This window comes from Acomys russatus, chromosome 25 (genome assembly GCF_903995435.1).
Source record: "Acomys russatus chromosome 25, mAcoRus1.1, whole genome shotgun sequence".
Classification (NCBI taxonomy): domain Eukaryota; kingdom Metazoa; phylum Chordata; class Mammalia; order Rodentia; family Muridae; genus Acomys; species Acomys russatus.
In genome coordinates, this window is record NC_067161.1 from 17,637,799 (window position 1) to 17,657,381 (window position 19,583).

The 19,583-nt window shown below is 47.2% G+C and overlaps 1 protein-coding gene across 1 annotated transcript in view; it reads left to right on the plus strand.

The window, feature by feature from the left end:
- The window catches only part of Slit3 (slit guidance ligand 3), a 588,765-nt gene that overhangs the window by 31,956 nt on the left and 537,226 nt on the right, over positions 1–19,583 (plus strand). The window contains exon 2 of the mRNA XM_051168450.1: positions 18,951–19,022. Within this exon, the coding sequence (XP_051024407.1) occupies positions 18,951–19,022 (72 nt within the window). The remainder of the gene's footprint in view (positions 1–18,950; positions 19,023–19,583) is intronic.

Sequence of the window (19,583 nt, forward strand, 5' to 3'; positions counted from 1 at the left end):
TGGCAATAACCGAGGGTTTCATGTGCTGTAGCATTGGCCCCCCCCCCCCCATGGTGGTGATGCAGAGTTGGTGGGATTTAAGAAGTAAGGCCTAGTGCATGGTAAATAGGTCATGAGGCCACTGTCATTGGAAAGACTAATGTCATTTTCATCAGACTCCTGCCAGGCTTGTTCTGAAGGACCCTGGACTCTAGCTTTCTGACTGGCCATTTGATCTCACCTGTGTCGTGTTCCCTCCATGATGCCTTCTGCAAGAAGCCCTCACCAGAGCTGGACAGATGTCCCCCCCCCCCCACGCCTTCAGACTTCAGTTTAAGTAAAAAGCGTTTTATACTATAAAAATAGAAAGCGGACTGTGAGGGTATTTTAAAAGCTCTTTTTGCCAAGTAAACAACAGCAACAATCCATGCAGTGGGACTGGATGACCGAGCAGCCAGTGTGAAACCTACTTCTGGCTGCTGTGGGCAGTGAGTTCTCAGCTGGGAATTAACCCAGGCTATTGGATCAAGGTGGGGGTGTCATCAGGATTCCAACGGGGTGATGGTGTCAACATGAAAACTGCAGCAACTCCGTCCTCTAAATATACCCTCTTCAGAAGCAGGCGAACCGAGGGTCATAGAGAAAGGGACAGAAGGGGCCGTGAGTGTACCTAGAGCTAAGTTGACCTCTGTCCTGCACCTGCCTGCTTCCTCTTGGTCTCTTTCCCATCCTGTCCTGTGTCCCATAGCCCATCACTAGTCTGTGTTCCTACTTCTTGCCACAGGGAGGCTGATCTGCAGACCTTGCCAGTAGCCCCAGCCAGTTTGGGCTCAGCCCGGGAGGAGAGGGTCTATGGTGCGGGTTCTAGAACCAGCAAAGCCTGAGCCAGCCCCATGGGGTCCTTCCTCTAAGAAGCAAGAGAAGACAAAACAGACTTGGGCTTAAGGGATGACATTGGCCAGTCCTTTTCCCTGAGGCTTGAAGCTTCTAGGTCTCTCTTGGCCCTGATGTCCTGCTATTTTTAGCTCCGAGCTCCAGAATATAGGGCTCTCCCACTGTTTTATTTGTCTATCTACGTACCCCCGGCTTATGTTTTCTGTGGAGAGAATGCTGCGGTGGAAGTCGCCTCCTTGCTAAAACAATCTGATCCCATGTGGTGCCCCATGCACCAGCACCGGGCCCCAAGCCACGTCAGAGTCAACAAACCACAGCCTGAAATTGCAGCCATCTAGGGCAGAGGACTCTTTAATTTGGACTTAAAATAGCCCACAGCCTGAGAGCTTTGTGGGGACCAGGAGCAAGGTGTAGTAATAGGCATGGGTGCTGGGGGAGGGTGGCTATCTCAGGAGCTGAGGCTGTGGGCTGTGGGCTGTGGGCGAGGCATGGGGAGGGAGTGGGTGCCTGAATTGGAGGTCCTAGCGCTTTTGAGGTTGCCTCTTGAGTCTCTTTCATAATATGAGGGGAACAATGTGGTGGTCGAATTACACCAGGGCCTGTCCCCTCCATCTGGAAAGCCTATGTCCCTCACCTCTCTCTTCAAATCTCCATGCTTTACAATATCAGCTACCATCAGCATGGACCGTGATCCTAATCTCTTGGAGGACATGCTCCCTCCTGGGTACCATTTGCCATGTTTACTGTTAAACAGCACCCCCTGCAGTTGTGATGCCAGTGACACAAGAGAAAAAGATACAGTGAGCACATCGGACCAGGGCTGTTCTAGCCACTTGGTGTGTATGAACGTATTTACTTCTTAGCTCACCCTAAGGAACAAGGAAAGCACCTATGTTAGAGACCACCTACATTGTACAGACAGGAAACGCATATGCAGAAACTTGCGAGAACCCCCTCAAGATTGGGCACAATGTCTGGCCTTCCAGAATTGAGCTTGAGCCTGAGGATGGCACCATGGTCAAGCATTCCCTTTTTCCCCAGAGCCACTGTGGTGGGGCTTATTCTTGTCACTTGTACTGTCTGCCATTTTCTTGGTTTTGACTTGCTAGAGTACAGAGCTGTCTAGACCAAGGGTCGGCAAGCGTTTTGTATTAAAAAGCTGCAAGTAATTATTTAGTTTCGGGTATCACACATCCTTAGGGAAATGACAAGAGTCAATTCTGTCCACGTCGAGCAAAAGCAGCCATAAGCACCATGTAAGTGGGTGATGGTGGCTGTGTTCCAGGAAAATTTTATTTATGGCTATCGAAATTTGAATTTCATGTAATTCTATGTGTCGTGAAATATTATACTTTTAATTTTTTTTCCTAGCCAATTCGAAAAACATAAAATTTATTCTTAGCTCCCAGGCCATGGAACAAGCAGTGGGCTTGATTTGGCATGTGGCCTGCAGTTTGCTGACCCCTGTCCCAGAACACAGGGACTTGGGTTTTAGGATTTACTGTCATTTCTGCTTCCACACTGAATGAATTACTGTAGACAAGCCTTATCAGCGACTTGGGACAACTTTGGGATCCTGCGGCTTTCCAAGGGGTGAGTAAACAGTTCCTTCTTTACAGAAGCCTTGGAAAGCCAATCCGTCACGAAGACTGAGGAAAGGGCGGGCAGAAGCCTCTCTTCCTTTAGCCTTCATGGGTGTTTGTAGGAGGGTAGAGAGAGAACTTTCTTTTCTTTACGTGAATTGTAGAGATTTATTTTTCACAAATAAACCTATGAATAGAACGTGATTCATAATGGGAAACAGATTTCTTTCCCCTCAAGATAAATGGAATGTCCCCCACCTCCCAAACCGAGAAGAGAATTGTTTCCTCTTTACAAAGGAAACAAATTGGATTCCCTGAGGAATAATCAGGGAAGTTTTTTAAATTGTCATAATAAGGAAGATATAGTTTCATGGATGATGAAAGGAGAATTGCCTTCCCTTGGTCTGGACACGAAGGACAGGACGGATTGGACAATCAGGCCCTTCTCCCGTCCCTGCCTGGTTCCTGTCCCTTGGCATTTTATCACTGCCAGATGGCGAAGAGCGGCTCCTGCCTCAACAGGCTTGGTGGGCCTGTCCTGGTCCTCCTGCCTCACTGTAAAGACATTTTCTTCCTTTCCGCTCTTCAGTCTACTGAAGGAGGCCCCCTTTCCTCAGCCAAGCTTCCTGACATCTGCAGTGCATCTTGATCTGGAGGAGAGGGCACTGCAGATGGGAGACTAGCCTGGGCAAAGAAAGGCATGGCATCTGGAGTGAGCTGGGTGGCCACAGAGGACCTGCCTGTTGGATGAGCCATTTGGGTTGCGTTTCTCTACAGTTGAGGCACTGAGCTGAGGCCCTTCGTCCTGCAGAACGTGGAGCACCATGGAGGATTGGGGACTCTGAGTCTGCAGAACACTGAGCAAGGTGGTTGTGGTTGTATGCAGATGCTAAGAATTAGTCTACAAGCAAGTAGGTGGGGGAGAGGACTGCATTCACCTTATTAAAAATCTTACCATCCTAGTCCTTCATTGGTTTTGCTGGAGACCTGGGAGGGAACACCCCCCCCCCCCGCCCCAGGGAGCCCTTGCCCTCACTGGTCACAGGCTAATAAAACTGGTGTCTTCAGTTTCTACTGAGCTTGGGAGCAAAGAGTAGGAGACGAGACCTCTAGATCGGTGGGCAGTGTTTCTGAATGTGTCTGAACTGGGGCAAGTTATTTAACTTCTCTGGACCTCACTTGCCCACAAAATGGCAGAATAATGATAAGATTATTACAGTATTGCTAAGAGGACTTAAAGGAAATGAATAGAACTTGATATATTATGAAAACTCGGTACACGGAAACGCTGTCGTTAGCCATCATATTTTTTTTTCCCTACTTTTCCAGCAGTAGGGATTCCTGAGTTTATACGAGCACTTTAAAATTTATCAAATCTCCTTTTCACATGATCTCATTTGGTTTTCTCACAAGTCCTCTGAGGATCCGCAAGGGACACTAAGCCATTCTGCAGACATCAAGGATGGTTTCCCCAACCACACGATTAGCATGTTAGGAAATGGGCCGCAAGCCTCCGTGCTGTACACTTACCTACATATTCTTGACTTCATGCCACTGTGCCTTCTTGCAGGGATGCGGGGCTGTGTCTGTTTCGTGAGCGCCTCTGCACGTGGCAAGTCTTTTTCTTTTCTCAAGGAACTTGGGTGTCATCAATTAACAAGAGCCTTGTTCTAGAACATAGAGAGACCCACATGCAAATGGAAGCCACTTTTGCCATCTCTAGACAGGGAAGACTGGCTGGAAATGGACCGGCCAGGAGACTCACGTGGTGCCATCATCAGATGACACCCAGAATTTCCTGGTGCTGAACCTGCAAAGACCCACCTCTGGTTTCCTGCGTGTCACTTGGCAAATCCCCTCCATGTGCGAACCAAGAAAGGAAGCCAGCGTTCTGGTGGATGGTGTTAGCTCCAAGTTGCATCACTCACCCCGCCCCCTTCGCAACAGACCTTAACATTATTCTGTGATTACTTAGCGTCATCCTTCCAAAATGTGCATCAAATTAAAGAGTTATTAGGGCATGGCAGGACATGTTTATGGGGAAGAATTTCCTTTAAAGTCACAGCTCAGCCTGAACTCACTTTATTAGTGTTTATACAAAGCATGTAGCCAGTTGCAGTGCAACCCATGTTTATATTCTTGCAGCAATCGCTGCAGTCCTTGGGCCGTTCCGTCTCCTTTTCTTAAAGTGATCACTGCTCCTATGCTACAGGTTCATGATGTGTGTGCTGTGTAGCTGGTTGGACTTATGGTTTGCCTCAGTCAGAGGTAAAACCACGACGTGTCTCACATACAGCTGTGGTCTTGGAAATGGTCAGAGGCACAAGTAGACTGGGTGGTGGCGCACACTTGTAATTCCAGCATTTATAAGGCTGAGGCAGGAGGATCACCACAAGTTTATGAGGCCAACCTGGACTATATAGTGTGTTCAGACACCATTTGGGTGACATAAACGAGCCTGTCTCAACAATCAAATGGCTACAACAATTACCTGTGGGTAATTGCTTGACACACATACAGCTATGTGTATCTGGCTTTAGCCAAGAGGCCGATTATATTGATTTGTATCAGACAGTTCCAATGTTTACTTGTTTTGCTGGTAAATATTAGTAACATCCTCATGGACTTACAAAATTATTCAACTTGGATAATGAACACTACACAATTCATGGCATCTTCAAGTATAACTCAGTTAGAATGGTTGGTCCCATAGCTGAGAGAGATGGTTAAGAGCAGCTAAGAGCACTTGCTGCTCTCCCAGACGACCTGAGTTGAGTTCTAACCACCGGTAACTCGAGGTCCAGGACATCTGGCCCCCTCTTCTGACCCCCTGGGCACCTTCACACATTTGGCATTCACTCTCACACATGCACATCAAGGAAAATAATAAAAATAAATCTTTAAAACATTAAAAAAAAGTTATATTTAAGAGCTCAAGTTCAGAGGATCTCACCATTCAGCAGACTCATGATGCTGTTTGTTCGTTTGTGCCTCTTATGTGCCTGCCAGATGTTGTGTTGAACCCTGGGGTTTCAGATATAACCAAAATATGGTCCTCATCCCAAGAAGGTGGAGTTTGTTAGGTTAGCTGAAATTACAGAATGTTGCTAAAATTTCCTGACCTGACATTTCCATGCGGTTCACCTTTCAGGACTTCATACTTTAGTTGTTTAGTTTTGCAGCATGGATATCCTGACCCTCTGGTTATAAATGCTGCTGGGTTTCTTACCAGCTTGTGGCCCTATCAAGTGCTTTAATCTCTCTGTACCTCCACTGGTTCATTCAAAAAATAGGAAATCCTCATTGACTTCTTAGGTTGGAAAGATGGAAGTCTGTCAGTACACATCGTCTCTTGCATAATCATTACTCATTTAGCAGAAATTTTCCTGGGTCCCCGTGTGGACGGCTGCAGCCTTTGCACTTCTATTGACCACAGTCATATAGCAGCCTTTCAAAAATAAAATCTTGCTGAAGAAAGTAGAGTCCAGAGCAAATAATTGTTTTACATCGTGACCTTAGCAGCTCAATCAGTTATTATTTTTTTTTCTTTTTAAAGATGGGAGAGAAACTTTTCCAAATTTGTGTCATGAGCTAGAAAAGAAGAGAAGCCATGGATACTTAAGTCCTCGGACTGTCTTACTCTGCTGGTATCTTGCCAGGTGTATCAGTCAGCATAGAGTAAGCTATGCTGCAGGAACAAATAACTCCAAATATATCAGCGGCAGAATTGACACTGTGCTGTGGCTGCTTCCCATTATCACAGTAGTAGTACACTTGGTCTGGGTGTGTGTCGGGGTGTGGCTCATGTTCAGACAGTCACTCAGGATCCCAGGCCCCTTCCATCTTGAGAAACCACCATTTTTACACATGGCCTCTGCATGGCTGGATGAGGAGTTAAAGGAGAACATAGGGTAATGCTGTTCAGGGTGTTTTACGGCCTTTCTTGGAAATAGCGTATATTGCTTCCATTCGCATTCTTTTAATCAGTCAGATGGTCCCACTTAGATGCAAAGGGTGTGGGAAGTTTCCTCTAGCAGATTGCTGAGGTCAGGGGAACGTATAGCAGTGTCTGCCATAGCATGCTCCCTTTATTCCTTGCCAGTTTTCCAAAGCCAGACCCCAAACACTTCTGGGACTTTTGGGTTGTTGCCTCTCATCATTTGAAGAGCCATTTTGTCACAAGCTCCCACAAGCAGTGTGGGGATGGGGTTTGAGAAAAGATCTTCTAGGGAGAGTTTGGAAGGGCCTGAGATTTCTGGGTGTGACAGAGAGGGGCATACCAAGTGAGCTCTTTGGACTGGTGGTCATCAACCCCTCGAGAAACCAGAAAATAGCCTGAGTCATCTTAAGAAGTTTTCGGGAAAGAGTGTGTTTCTGGGAGTGAGGGTTGGAATATTCTGGGTTTGTTACAGGGAGTGGGAGCTCTCTCTTTATAGGATGTGCCTGGGATGGATCAGGGAGGTTGACAGCAGGGCTGTAGGCTGGCCCAGGCGTCTCTTCAGTGTTAATGAGGTGCCAAGGTAGGTCTCATCATCACTCTCTGCCTTTTACCTGCGCTGACATTGTGCCTGGATAATAAATAACAAGGAGAGGTCTGAGTCCCACAAATTGTTCTCTGACCTCCACATGCTCACGCTCACTCACACGCATGCACACATACACACACACACCACACACACGCAAACACACACATACACACCCTACAAGCACACATACCCCCCCAAACACACACACACATACATACCCTACATGCACATATACCCCACACACACACACAAACACACACTTAAAAAAAGATTAGGAAATGGAAGCTTCTGGATGGATATGCTAAGTAACTTGCTTGAAACCACATGACCATTTGGTAAGATTGGGGTTCCAGGGCATGCTTTCTGTGGAAGTTCAAACTCTGCATGCCGATAAGAACCAAGGATGTAACCCAAGTAAGGAGAGTCTACCAGTTGGACTGATGTGCTGTTGGTTTTGACAGTTTGATACAACTGGAGTTTCCTGGGAAGAAGGAACCTCAATTGGGACACTGTTGCCATCAGATCTGCCGGAGGGCATAGCTGTGGGGCATTTTCTTAACTGCTAATTGACGTAGGAGGGCTCATTCCACTATAGGTGGTGTTATCCCTAGGCAGGTGGGCCTGGGGTGTATAAGAAAAGCAACTGAGGGGCTGGAGAGATGGCTCAGAGGTTAAGAGCACTGGCTGTTCCTCCAAAGGTCCTGAGTTCAATTCCCAGCAACCACATGGTGGCTCACAACCATCTACAATGAGATCTGGTGTCCTCTTCAGGCATGTGGACACACTTGTGGGCAGAATACTGTATAAATAATAAATAAATCTTTAGAAAGAAAGAAAGAAAGAAAGAAAGAAAGAAAGAAAGAAAGAAAGAAAGAAAAGCAACTGAACAAGCCAGGAAGTGTTCCTCCTTGGTTCCTGCCCTGACCTCCCTCAGCACCAGACTGTAATCTGGACGAATAAGGCAAACCTTTTCCTCCCCAAGTTGCTTTTGTCATGGTAAACTGGTACATTTCAAGCACTTGCCTTTTCAGTGTGTCTCTTAGCCCCTAGCTTGTGGTGGCTCAGAGTTATCAAATTATCCGATTTTGTGGGTATAGTTGGGGGAAGACAGGGCAGACAATTCTAGAATTGTCCAGAATGTCCAAAATTGACAGTTAATTTACACATGTGAAAAAAAATCACTAAGAGGCCTAGACAAAGCAGGTCTGCAGGTCAGTTCATGCTTGGGGGCTACAGTCTGCGACTTCTAATTCTGTTCCCCAGCAAAGCATAGAGCTAAAGCAAGCAGAAGGAGGGCAGAGAGTGCTCCTACTGGAAGGAAGGAGATCCTTTGTCTGTCCCTCCGCCTCGCAGAGCCTCCATCCATGTGACCCCAGCGAGACACCCAGGATGCCCCTTCTGTTTGGCTGGTTCTCTCCCCTGCAGGTAGCTGTGTGCACAGGGTTGGCTGCAGGCTTTTTGCAGGTGTAAAATTAGATACGCTAGAGCGCTGCCAAGTCAGAAATGTAGCCCAGAGAGGCTCAGTTCCCAAACAACTGTGGTAGTGGGAAGCCAGTTTTTAAAATCAAATTCAGCCATTTCTTTCCTGAATGCATGTTGTATGTTTTTAAAACGTGTGCTTGGTTATGTAAGTGTGGAGAGGGAAGTGCAGAATTCAGAGATCACGTGAACAATGCCTCCTGGTGGGTGTCCAGGGAGCAAGTGTCAGAGAACTCTGAGCTGCCCGGGACCTGGTAGGATGAGAATAGATGGTTCTGGAATGCATGCTGGTTCTTCTCTGTCCTCAGGGTAGGCGAGTAGGTGGCATGAAGTCCCTGGGCTGGGAGGGGAACCAAGAGAGAATGATACACACTGGTCAGGGCAATTTGTCTAGCTCTCCTGAACGGCCATTGTACCCTTCACACATCTTGGGCAGATGGCTCAATTTCGCCCTGAATGGCTTCTCTCTACCTTTTTACTTTAGCTAGGGCTAGAAAGTGTCTTAGATCACGTGAACTACTTTTTTGATATATATTTTTTAGGGGAGCATGGGAAATTGTCTCTATCAGATTTGCCTGTGGCCATGTCTGTGGGACACATTTTATGGAGAATAAATGTAGAGTTTGAGCCGGGCATGGTGGCACACACCTTTAATCCCAGCATTTGGGAGGCAGGGGCACACGGATTGCTGTGAGTTCAAGGCCAGCCTGGTCTACAAAGCGAGTCTAGGACAGCCAAGGCTATACAGAAAGACCCTGTCTCGAAAAACCAAAAAAAAAAAAAAAAAAAAAAAAAAAAAAGGTAGAGTTCGAATCATCTTCCCCAAAGCCTTCTGGAGATGACAGAAACAATTTACTCTTTTCTGAGCAACAGTCTTGGAGGTGGGGGTGTGTGTGAGGACATAGCTGCCAGAGAAAACACTGAGCTACTGAGAGGCAAAATAATAGATTGGTTAAAAAAAAAAAAAAAAAGATTATCACCACCTCTACCTTTTCCTCGTGCCCCAGAGATGACAAGTGCAGTACACATTTCCCTGAGTGTCCTCAAGGGGCCTTACTTCATCCAAGGTGTCCAGGACAAAGTATGGGGTGTATCCTCTTTGGTCCTTCAGGAGCCAAGTCGGCACACAGGAAGCCAGCAGCAGCACACAAGGTGGGAGGGAAAGCGATGAAAGCCCGAAATGAGTTGTGCAGAAAGTGATCTGTTCAGGAGTTCAGGGGAGGAAGAAGTGGGGTTGACTGCGGGCGGGATGGAGGGGCTCCAGAAAATTGGGAAGTACCGGTTTTATGGAACTGTTGTGACAAACACCCGGGTGCCTGTAAACAGCAGACATTTCTGTTCTCAGTCTGTGGAAAGTAAAAACTGGAAACGAAGGGGCTGGCTGGCCATACTTGAGACTGTCACTTAGCTTCCTCCTGGCTTTGTGCGGTGGTTGACCGTCCTTGGTGCTGTGTCTGGTGGCCGCATGGCTGCCCTCCCTGTGCCTGCCTTCATACACCATTATCCCAGCATCTCTGCTCCCTCATATTTTAAGGGCAGTAATCACACTGGGTTAGAGCCAATCCTGATGAACTCATTTGAACCTGATTGCATCTATGAAAAGTCTGCTTTAAATACGATCTCGTTCACATTAGCAGGGGGATCAGGGCTTCAACACAGATTGGTGGGTGCATAATTCTACCCTTAACCCAGTGGTAGGGTTGGGGTGGTGAGAGGACATTGAAAGCTTTCAAGACTAGGAAATAGCAGAAACATATGTGTGGGCAGAGTGTCTAGCGTGGCTGTGGGATCTAGTGGGGGTCCCATTATCTGTCTGCAAGTTGGAGGAAGGAAGACTTAAGTGAGGTAGACTGAGAGATGAATGCAGTAGACTGTGGACAGGGAGGAGACCCACCTGGATGACGTCCCATTGGCCTGGCATGCTGAGCACACATTTGTGGAAGCTAATTGGGTTGTATAAGGCAGAATTGCTGACCCTTTCTGTGGGTCTGATAATAGAAGGCCTACATCAGCCTGTGAGGTGGTGTCTGCCCTTCTGTTCTCTCCAAGGGTCTCTGCTTCAGTCATCCCTCTGGGTCTGTTTGTCTGTGTATGCCTCTACCTGGAACCTTCTCCCTTCAGCCTCTCCCCTCAGCTGGCTCCTTGTCCTCTGCTCTCAGACATAATATCTCGATTCAAGAGAGGTTTCCTACACCCACCCCAGCCAAGGCAGCGTCTCCACTTCCTCTCACCCCACCTTCATTCTCCGTGCCACCTCTGAAGCTATCGCCCTCTTGTTACTTATCGGAATCTCTAGCCCTGTTGTTCATTTATGGTCTCCGTTGGCGTTTGCCCCCTCTTGCTGCCTAACCATCTTGCCACAAAGGTGGCAGCTTCAGACAGTGCACATTAGTCAGCCCACAGTCAGCTGGGCCACCGCTTCAGGTGTCTGGCAAGGCTGCAGCCATGATGTCGCTCGACGCTATGGGTGCTTTCCACTTCCATGGGTTCACTGTTGGTTGATGGCATCCTTTGTGGTCTGTCAGACTGAAGGCTTCCTCAGTTTTCCCCAGTTCCTATTCCCAGCTACTGACCTCAGTTCCTGCCATGCGGACTTTCTTAGCATGGCCAGTTGCTTCATCACAGAGGGAAAGAGTCCCTGAACACGAGGCATATGAAATGGCACAAAACATATAGAAAAAAAAACATCCTGTCATGTTCCCTGTATTGGACTGGTTGGAAGCAAGTCACTAGGTCCTGCCCCTGAAGGAAAGAGTAAGATGGTGACCTTAGCCACTGACTTTGGAGCTGTCTTCCATACCCACCAAGAGAATTAAAGTTTTTCTTTATTTTAAAAAGATGTATTTATTACTTTTTAATGTGCATTGGTGTTTTCCCTGGGTGTGTGTTGTGAGTCTGTTAGATCCCCTGGAACTGGAGTTATAGACAGATGTGAGCCTCCATGTGAGTGCTGAGAATTGAGCCTGGGTCCTTTGGAAGAGCATCTAGTGGTCTTAACTGATGAGCCATCTCTCCAGCCCCCAGAACTAAAGTTTCTTTAAAGGGAGTTTGTTGTTCAGTCTTCTAGCCTTAGCCACAAGTGTAACACCAGGTCCAGAGTAGGTGATTAATAAAGATTTGCTATAAGAAGGGAAGAAAGGAGGAAGTGAGGAGGAGGTAAAAGGAGATGGGTGGGAGTCAAGGGAGGGAAGGATGGAGGAAGGAAAGAAGCTGGGCAGGGGAGATAATGCTTTCTTTTGCATCCTGCTTGAACAGCCAAAAAAAAGAAAAAAAGAAAAAAAAAAAAGTCTGCACAGTTACCCTAAGGCAGTGCCTCTGGGCTTTTATCTTTGCTGTTTCTTCTTTCCAAATCCTTTTATTCGCTCTCACATAGCCCCATGCCAACCTGGCTATGCCCAGCTCATTTTTGAGGTCTCAGTTAAAAATGCCCCTTTCCCTGGAATCCTCTCTCTACCCACAGTGCCACCGCCCTCCCTTCACAACCCATTGTAAGAGTTTGTTTATGCCCCTGGCATAGTAGAGAGCAGGGAGCTTTAAGCTATGGTCCCAGGGCCAGCTCAGCCTCTATGGCATATTTTTCTTGATACAGCTTTATTTGCATATAGCCACACCTTTCCTTCTACTCAGTCATCTAAGTCTATGGCAGCTTTCACAGTGCAGAGCGGAGCTGAATAGTTGTGATGGAAGGTATGACTTGTAGGTGCTGGAAAGGTGGCTCAGTGGTTTAAAACACTGGCTGCTCTACCAGAGGACCAGGGTTTGATTCCCAGCACACAGGTGTCCATCACTCTAAGCCCAGATGGTCCTATGCCCCCTTCTGGCCTTAGCCAGCACAGCCATGCATGTGTTGCACAAACATATATGCAGTCAAAACACTTATATGCATGAGAGAGAGAGAGAGAGAGAGAGAGAGAGAGAGAGAGAGAGAGGAAAAATCTAAAAGTATTCATTATATGGCCTTTTTGAGTGTATGAATTTGCAGTGAAGATGTTAATATACTTTATAGCAATCACTGTAATTAATTTCATTGTCCCTCATAAACTGATTTCTTAAAGGACAACACACGTGCCACTGTTGTTTCCTAGCATCGGCTATAGCCCCAGCAGCTTAATGGGGAAAGAAATGTTTGTTGAATGAATTCATAGATGGATGAGTACATGAATGGATCTTGCAGGAAGAAGCAGAAACTAGATGGGAAACTGAGAGGAAGGTTAGCCCTGGAGGATGCATTTCCGTGTGAGCAGGTTCAGGGGTGTGGGTCCAGTTCAGGGAACCACAGAGGCACTGTGGAACCCAGCACTTAAAACAGTGGAGGAGTCTTCATCTCTAAGCCAGAAGAGAGGAGAGGCAGCTAAGTGTTCAGGACCCTGACATGGACACAGTTGTAGAAGGAGCCACGACCTCTGGCAGGAAAGTGTGCTAACTTGGGTGAGCTCCCAGGCAGAGCCCCCAGGAGAACGGCTTCCTTCTCCTGGTCCTGCTGTTGTGGCTATCCATCTCCGCCCAGCTTGTGGGAGATGAAAGATCTCCCAGGACAGCCCAGTGGGAGCCATTGGATGGAAAGGCCGGGGAAGGTGCCTGATGCTCAGACCATGCCCTTTGCCGCCTTGTGCCTTGATTGGAAATTGAGTCTATGAGACACCTTGATTCTGGCCCTTTTTACTCAAATTCTGGACAGGAGCCCCAGTTCCCTGCTTTGGGACTTTGTGTTTGAACACGTGAGGCTTCCAAGAGACCCTTGCCTGGCTCAGTCCTTGCTTTCTTTGTAACTCCCACCCCCTTTCTTTACTGGTACCAGGGCCCCACTTGTCCTTTCCTCTAAACGGTTTTCTCTGAGTTTCTGCTGTAAGTGTTGTTGCCCTCAATGCCTCTCTTTCTCTGCCCATTCGGCATGGAATTTAGACCCTATCTCTCAACATTTCATTTTGTGCATTTTCCAAGTCTCTTATGGCTTAGTTTAGTTCAGCTAGACTCCAAGCTGCTGGGAGCAAGAACCAAGCTATATTCTGTATTTTCAAAAAAAAAATCAGCTTGATTATGGATCGCAGAATATATCCATCATAGATCTGAAACTGGACAGGGTTCTATCCAGCCTCCTGCGTTCACGGGTACCCTATAGACCTCACCCCAATATGAGTTGACTTGCAGTCTCCGCTTGCGTGCTCTCTGCAACAATCCTCTTTGTTGTGTGACATCTCCTTAGGGTCTTAGATTGAGACTCCATCTTCCTTTCCACAGTGCAGAAAGCAGCTCTTTGTATAGAGTTGTGCAAGGGGGCAAGTGGATTTAAAAATCTGGTCTGAACTTGTGCTATGCTCTTTGTGTGCATCTTACCTATGGATGAAAGTTACACCTCGCTGTACACTGAAATATCAGAAATCATTTAACACACAGACCCGTTGAACAGCCTAGCGTAGCCAGGCTACTTTCAGAATGGCCATACACTTACTTACGTCAGCACAAAATTAGGAAAATCATTTAACCCAGAGTTTGTTTTATAGCAAGCTATTAAGTATCTCATCTAACTTATTAAACAATCAAGGAAACAAATGGAATTATATAAGTACTGTCACACAGTGGGGAAAACGTAATCCGAACCACTGTGAGGTGGGGGCCGTCTGTGTGCCTCTCCATCGCAGACATCTTGGAACTTAATCCCAATCTTCACTGCCACATCCTGTCCCTCACTGTTGCTGTACTGGTCTGTGGGTTCCTCCTCACATGCTTCGGCTCTTGACCCTCCAGGTAATCCTGGAGAGCTGACATGTGGGTCATATCTTATGAGCGTCACCGCCACAGTGGTCATATCTGAGTCTGAGTGATGCTGTGTCTGTCTTCCCTGAAGCTTCCCAGCTGGGAAGTGAGGAACCTGGGATTCAAACCCACATCCTCTGGCTTTTCCTCGGAAGTCTCTTTCTTTTTTTTTTTTTTTTTCTATGCTTTGCTATTTCGTCAGGGGTAGATCTTTACAGCCCCTCTTCCCAGATGTGCTATGACTCAAAGAAAGATCTGTAGGAATGCTGCAGGGGAAAGAAAGAAAGTGTGTGTGTGTGTGTGTGTGTGTGTGTGTGTGTGTGTGTGTGTATGAAGACAGAGACAAGAGCCTGGCCCAGACGATGTTATTTTTGTTTCTTTCTTTTTTTTTTTTTTCCACTGTTGTTCTGAATTCCTCCCCACTCCACCCAAGGTGTCAAACAGATGTGAAAATACCACAGAACTCAAGCCTCAACCCTGGCTTATGATTCATTCGTTGGGATGGGGGAAAACAATGCAAGAGATTGCTATGGTGATGCCTGGTTTCAGTGGCAGCATCATGGGAGACACCAGTTGTGGACAAAGATAGAGTGCATCCTGGGGCTTGCAGAGATGCTCAGTGCTCTTGCAACCTCAGTGGGAGACAGGGCAGAAACTACTATTTTGCCTGGAGCTAGAGACAGCCAAGCTGCCAGGTGCATTCTTTTGTTTCCATCAAGGTGAAGAGATGAGCTAGTCTCGTTCTATTTGTTTATGTATTTTCTGTTTCCCCGACCCAGGAGATAACTTTACACATTTTGAAAATGCTTAGACTCACGGTGGATGGGCATTAGGATGTGCTGGCTAAAAATGACCTGGCCTGTAGGGCTGGGGAGGTGAGTCAGTGGGTAAAGTGCTTGCTGTGCAGGTATTGGGACCTGAACCCTGATCTCCAGCACTCATGAAAGCATCCAGGCACGACGGTGTTTGTCCGTAATGCAGGACCCAGAAATGGAGACAGATGGATCCTGGGTATGCACTGGCAAGACAGTCTAGCCAATAGGTGAGCTGCAGATTCTGTTGAGGAAAAAAAAAATGAGGTGGAGAACAAAGGAAAACACTTGACATTGACTTCTGACTTGATAGGCAGCTGTGTGAGCATGTGACCTTGTGCACATAGGCAGACACACACACACACACACAGAGATGCGCACACACACACACACAGAGATGCACACACACACACACACACACACACACACACACACACACACACCTAGCCTCTGCATTCAGATAATCTGAGTTCCAAATCCTATCTGGCGTGTGATCTTATGTGATCTCATGACCCAAGTTTCTTTCTGAAGAGCAGAGGAAGAGAGTGAGTCTTTCTGCATAAAAACTGAGATAGTAAACAACAGCAGATGGGTTCGAGATGCATACAGAGCGCTTAGCAAATTGCTTAGTGTATATATTTTGGGCTCGGCAGAGCGCAGTTCTTAGGAGGGTTCAACTACGGATACTTCTTCTGTGGAGAGAAACAAGAATACCTATTGTTCAGACCTGTTAGAAAGCTAAGAGGAAAACCACAAAGGGTAGAAAGTTAAGACATTACATTTGACGGGACCAACTGCTGTGATGAATAGTCCCTGGCTTTGGGTGGCTTTGAAGCTATTTCTGGAGCATGTCTAAGTCTAATATGTATAAATCAGGAGGCAAGGCAGCCATCTCTGTCCTGTGCAGCCACCCAGGAACTTGGGCTCAGATCATTTGCCTCCTCGGGGGCCCTCCACTATTTTATGAATACAGCCCAAAATAACAGGCCAAGGATGGGCGTGGAGCCTTGGGCAGAGAATTTATGGCTCCACCCTGCAGGCATCATGGTGCAGTGCTGTGAACTTGGTCACGTGGTCACACTCAAGGAAATCTTGGAGATATAATGTGTGCTGCATTCACACATACACACAAAAATACTCTGATGGACAACTCATTAGCCTGCTGGTGTGCAGTGAGTGAGCAATGCGGTGTCGTGGTGGATGCCATGCTTCCCTGAGCTGCCCCTGGAGGAGAGGACATTCTTGGTGACATAGTGTACAGGGCTGAGCATGAGAGCGGGGCCTTTTCTTTCCTCATCCCTAGAACGACACAAATGCCTTCTTTCCTTGAGCCAGCTTTGACTACAGCAACAGGACTGAGGGTCTCAAAGGAGCAGCCATGGAATCGCCTTCGCCATGCAGAGACATGGGAATGGATTCTGCTCTTAGTGGTGAATTCAATATTTAGTAGGCGTCTTTCTGTCCCTCCTTGTTCCCCACCTTTAGTGTTGTGCCATAACATCCCCCTAAAGTTGATGGCTTAAGACACAGTGCCTAGGGAATGGGGTACCTGGGTTCTTTTGGTGAGCTCAAATTTCACAGTGTACATAGGTAGGGGGTGTACTTCAGCTAGTTAGAGTCATCCCATAGGATGAGACTGAGGATTTTGTACGTGGTGGGTAAGCACCATGAGCATAGCATCTCAGTTAACTCTCAAAAAAAAAAAAAGCTCTTGAGGTCATGAGTGTCATCCTGATCCTTAGTCACAAGGCCACTCAGGAGGTGGTTGGGCAAGGAATTCAGTTCCAGGACAGTGTGTGAGGAGCCCCACAGCATCCCCCGCCCCGCCATGTCCTCAGTGTCTCTGTGGCACACCGCATCCTTTCTCGTAATGAATATTAATTGAAAATATCGGTCCCGCAGCTGGCAGCCTGAGCTGCTGCAGTCGCACGCTGTGTCCTGGTAATTAAACCCTCAGCTGCTTTGTCATACTCCCAGTTGTCAAGGTCCCTACAGGTCGCTCCAGATCCCGGAGGGAGTGGCATAGAGAGCGCCTGATGCTTGAGAGGTTGCCGAATCCCGGCTGTCCACGGTGTCTGATCCTGGCAGCGGGGTTCTTGTGTGTTCTCCCTGTGCCTTGGGTCCTTACTTCACCAACACTCTGCATAGTTAACAAAGGTGAAATGGGGGTGTTCCTACATCTCAAACCAAGAAACTGTGTGAATGGCTGTTCTAGGAGGGGTAAACCGAAGAGAGGAAAGGGAGCCGAGGTGAGGTTACCCAGGGACAAGCTTGATTTTTATTTCACTGTAATTTCTGATATCAAAAAGGTAACCCCTCCTCAGACTTGATTGTTGCTCACACAAAGTGCAAAGATTGGAAACTGCTCTCCTGTTCCTCTAACACAAGCATATAACCCTCAGGTCTTCTGGGGATCTGCTGTCAGACAGGTGACTCTTGGTAGTCCCGATAGCCTACCCTGGTGCCCTGGTTATCAGCAGCTGCATACAGCACTGTCCCCCAAGATTATACCGCTGTGTGCCATCAGAGCCGGTAAATCTGTGCGCCTGTACTCTGATGTTTGTATCATGATGAAAGCCGATAACAACACATCTTTTGAAAGCAGATCCTGTCTGTCATGTGTTTGTGGTGGTATATAAACTGTCATTTATAGACACCCTGTAGAAACTCCATAGGCCCAATCCCTAGGAATGGTCCTCTTGTCAGGAGGTCACAGTGTGTAGGGATTTGTTGTTCAGCATCCAGTGTTAAGAATTGGAACATTATTTATGGTTCCCCCCCTTTTTTTTTTCATCTAGAGGTCTTAGATGATTTTAGGGAATACAGACTACCCAGCTGTTCACAGGCTCTTCCTTAACTTCAGTTCCCCTTTAGCCCTGTTTCCCTACCCCCCACGGTGCCTCCCTCACCTTCACCCCAGTAACCGCCACGCTGAGCTTTCAGCTCTTCCATGACAAATGCTCCTAAGCTTCCAGGTTGAGGCAGGAATCATCCATGCAGCTGTCTTTGGCTCCTGTGTAGAATTAGCCAGGCACAAGCTCAACTGCTCCGGTGCATGCTAGGAGGTTAAACTCAGGAGACTTGTGAACTAATTAGAAACTATAGTCATTTTGTTTCGTCTATTAGACAAGACTGGGTTGTCTATTTATATCTAGGTAGTTATGTCCCGAAGCCAGGGCCAATTCTTTTGGTTTCAAGCAATAGAAGTAGAATGGCTTCTTTCATCTTCCGGGTCTTCACCATCCTTTAGTGGAGGCAAAATGGCTTCTGGTAACTCTGAACTTGGTTGAAACCAAAATAGAAAGGAGGTGGGCTAGAGTGCCTCACAAAAATGCCCAGATATAGAAGTATCTGGTTTTAGGTGTGAACAGGTCATGGGACAGCATGAAAAATGTCTCTTTTCGTCTTCTGGGTCTGGAACACTGTCCTTTGGTGAGAGGAAGATGACTTCTGGTACCCCTGGGCTGCTTTGCCACCCCAGTAGATAGAAAGTTATTCTTTAAATCATGCATGCATCCCGGAGACAATGGAAGGGATTAAAGATACTTTAAAAGCCTGGCTGGGTCAGCTCTTCCTTCCCTGGAACCTCTGGAATTGTGAGGAGCCCTCACCTCTACTTGCATACATTAATCTGAAAATTAGGGGACCCGGGGACATAGAGAGATAGGTTTGTTACTTGAAGAAGGGACCACAGAAGACAGGCAGTTAAGTGCAACTGTGCTCCACTACATACATAATGAATGGCTTATTCCATACAATTTCCTTTAGGTTAGTTGGGCATGCTCAAGGGATATCATTAATCATTGGAATTGCCGGCCCCCTGACAGGCAGTGCTGGCCCCCCCCAAATCCAAGCCAGTCTTCGTTGAATAGACTGTAAGTGTAACCCGCAAAAATATGACCTGAATTTTCTTTCCATTGCAGTGACCTGGACAGAAATAACATCACCAGGATCACCAAAATGGACTTCGCCGGACTGAAGAATCTCCGTGTTTTGTAAGTAGCAGATGGTGCGCCAAGGAGTTTTCATTTTTCAGCTCTTCAGCCTGTGAAAACGTTGCACTGCCCCGACATCACATTCTGTCGATCCGGGCCCCAGGAATTCATGTGTCTGCTGTAGAAAGCCCTTCATTACTGCACCAAGTGTGCACAGATATCAAGTTGTATGGCTGGATGCCACTGGCTGGGCGAGATCGATAGAAGACCCAGGGTCCGGTGACAGGAAAAACAGAAGGCAATAAATGAATTAAGTCAACATGCTCTGCTTCCTGGATGACAGCAATGTCAGGTTGACTAACCATGCTCCCCTTACGTAGAGATTATAATTTCTTCCCCAGCTTGTGCATTAAAAGAGCAATTGGGACAGCTGTTATTTATCTTGCCGCTTAATGGAGGGGAGGGGAGGAAGCATGGAGAGGGCCAGGCAAGGGCAGAATCCTTGCTGGCCATTCACAGCTGTGCGGACCAGTAGCCGAATTTGAGGTAGGCGTTGATGAAATGGGAGGGGGACAAGAAGTAGCAGGTTTCCGTCCTGAATATTGAAGAGCTTTTCCTATC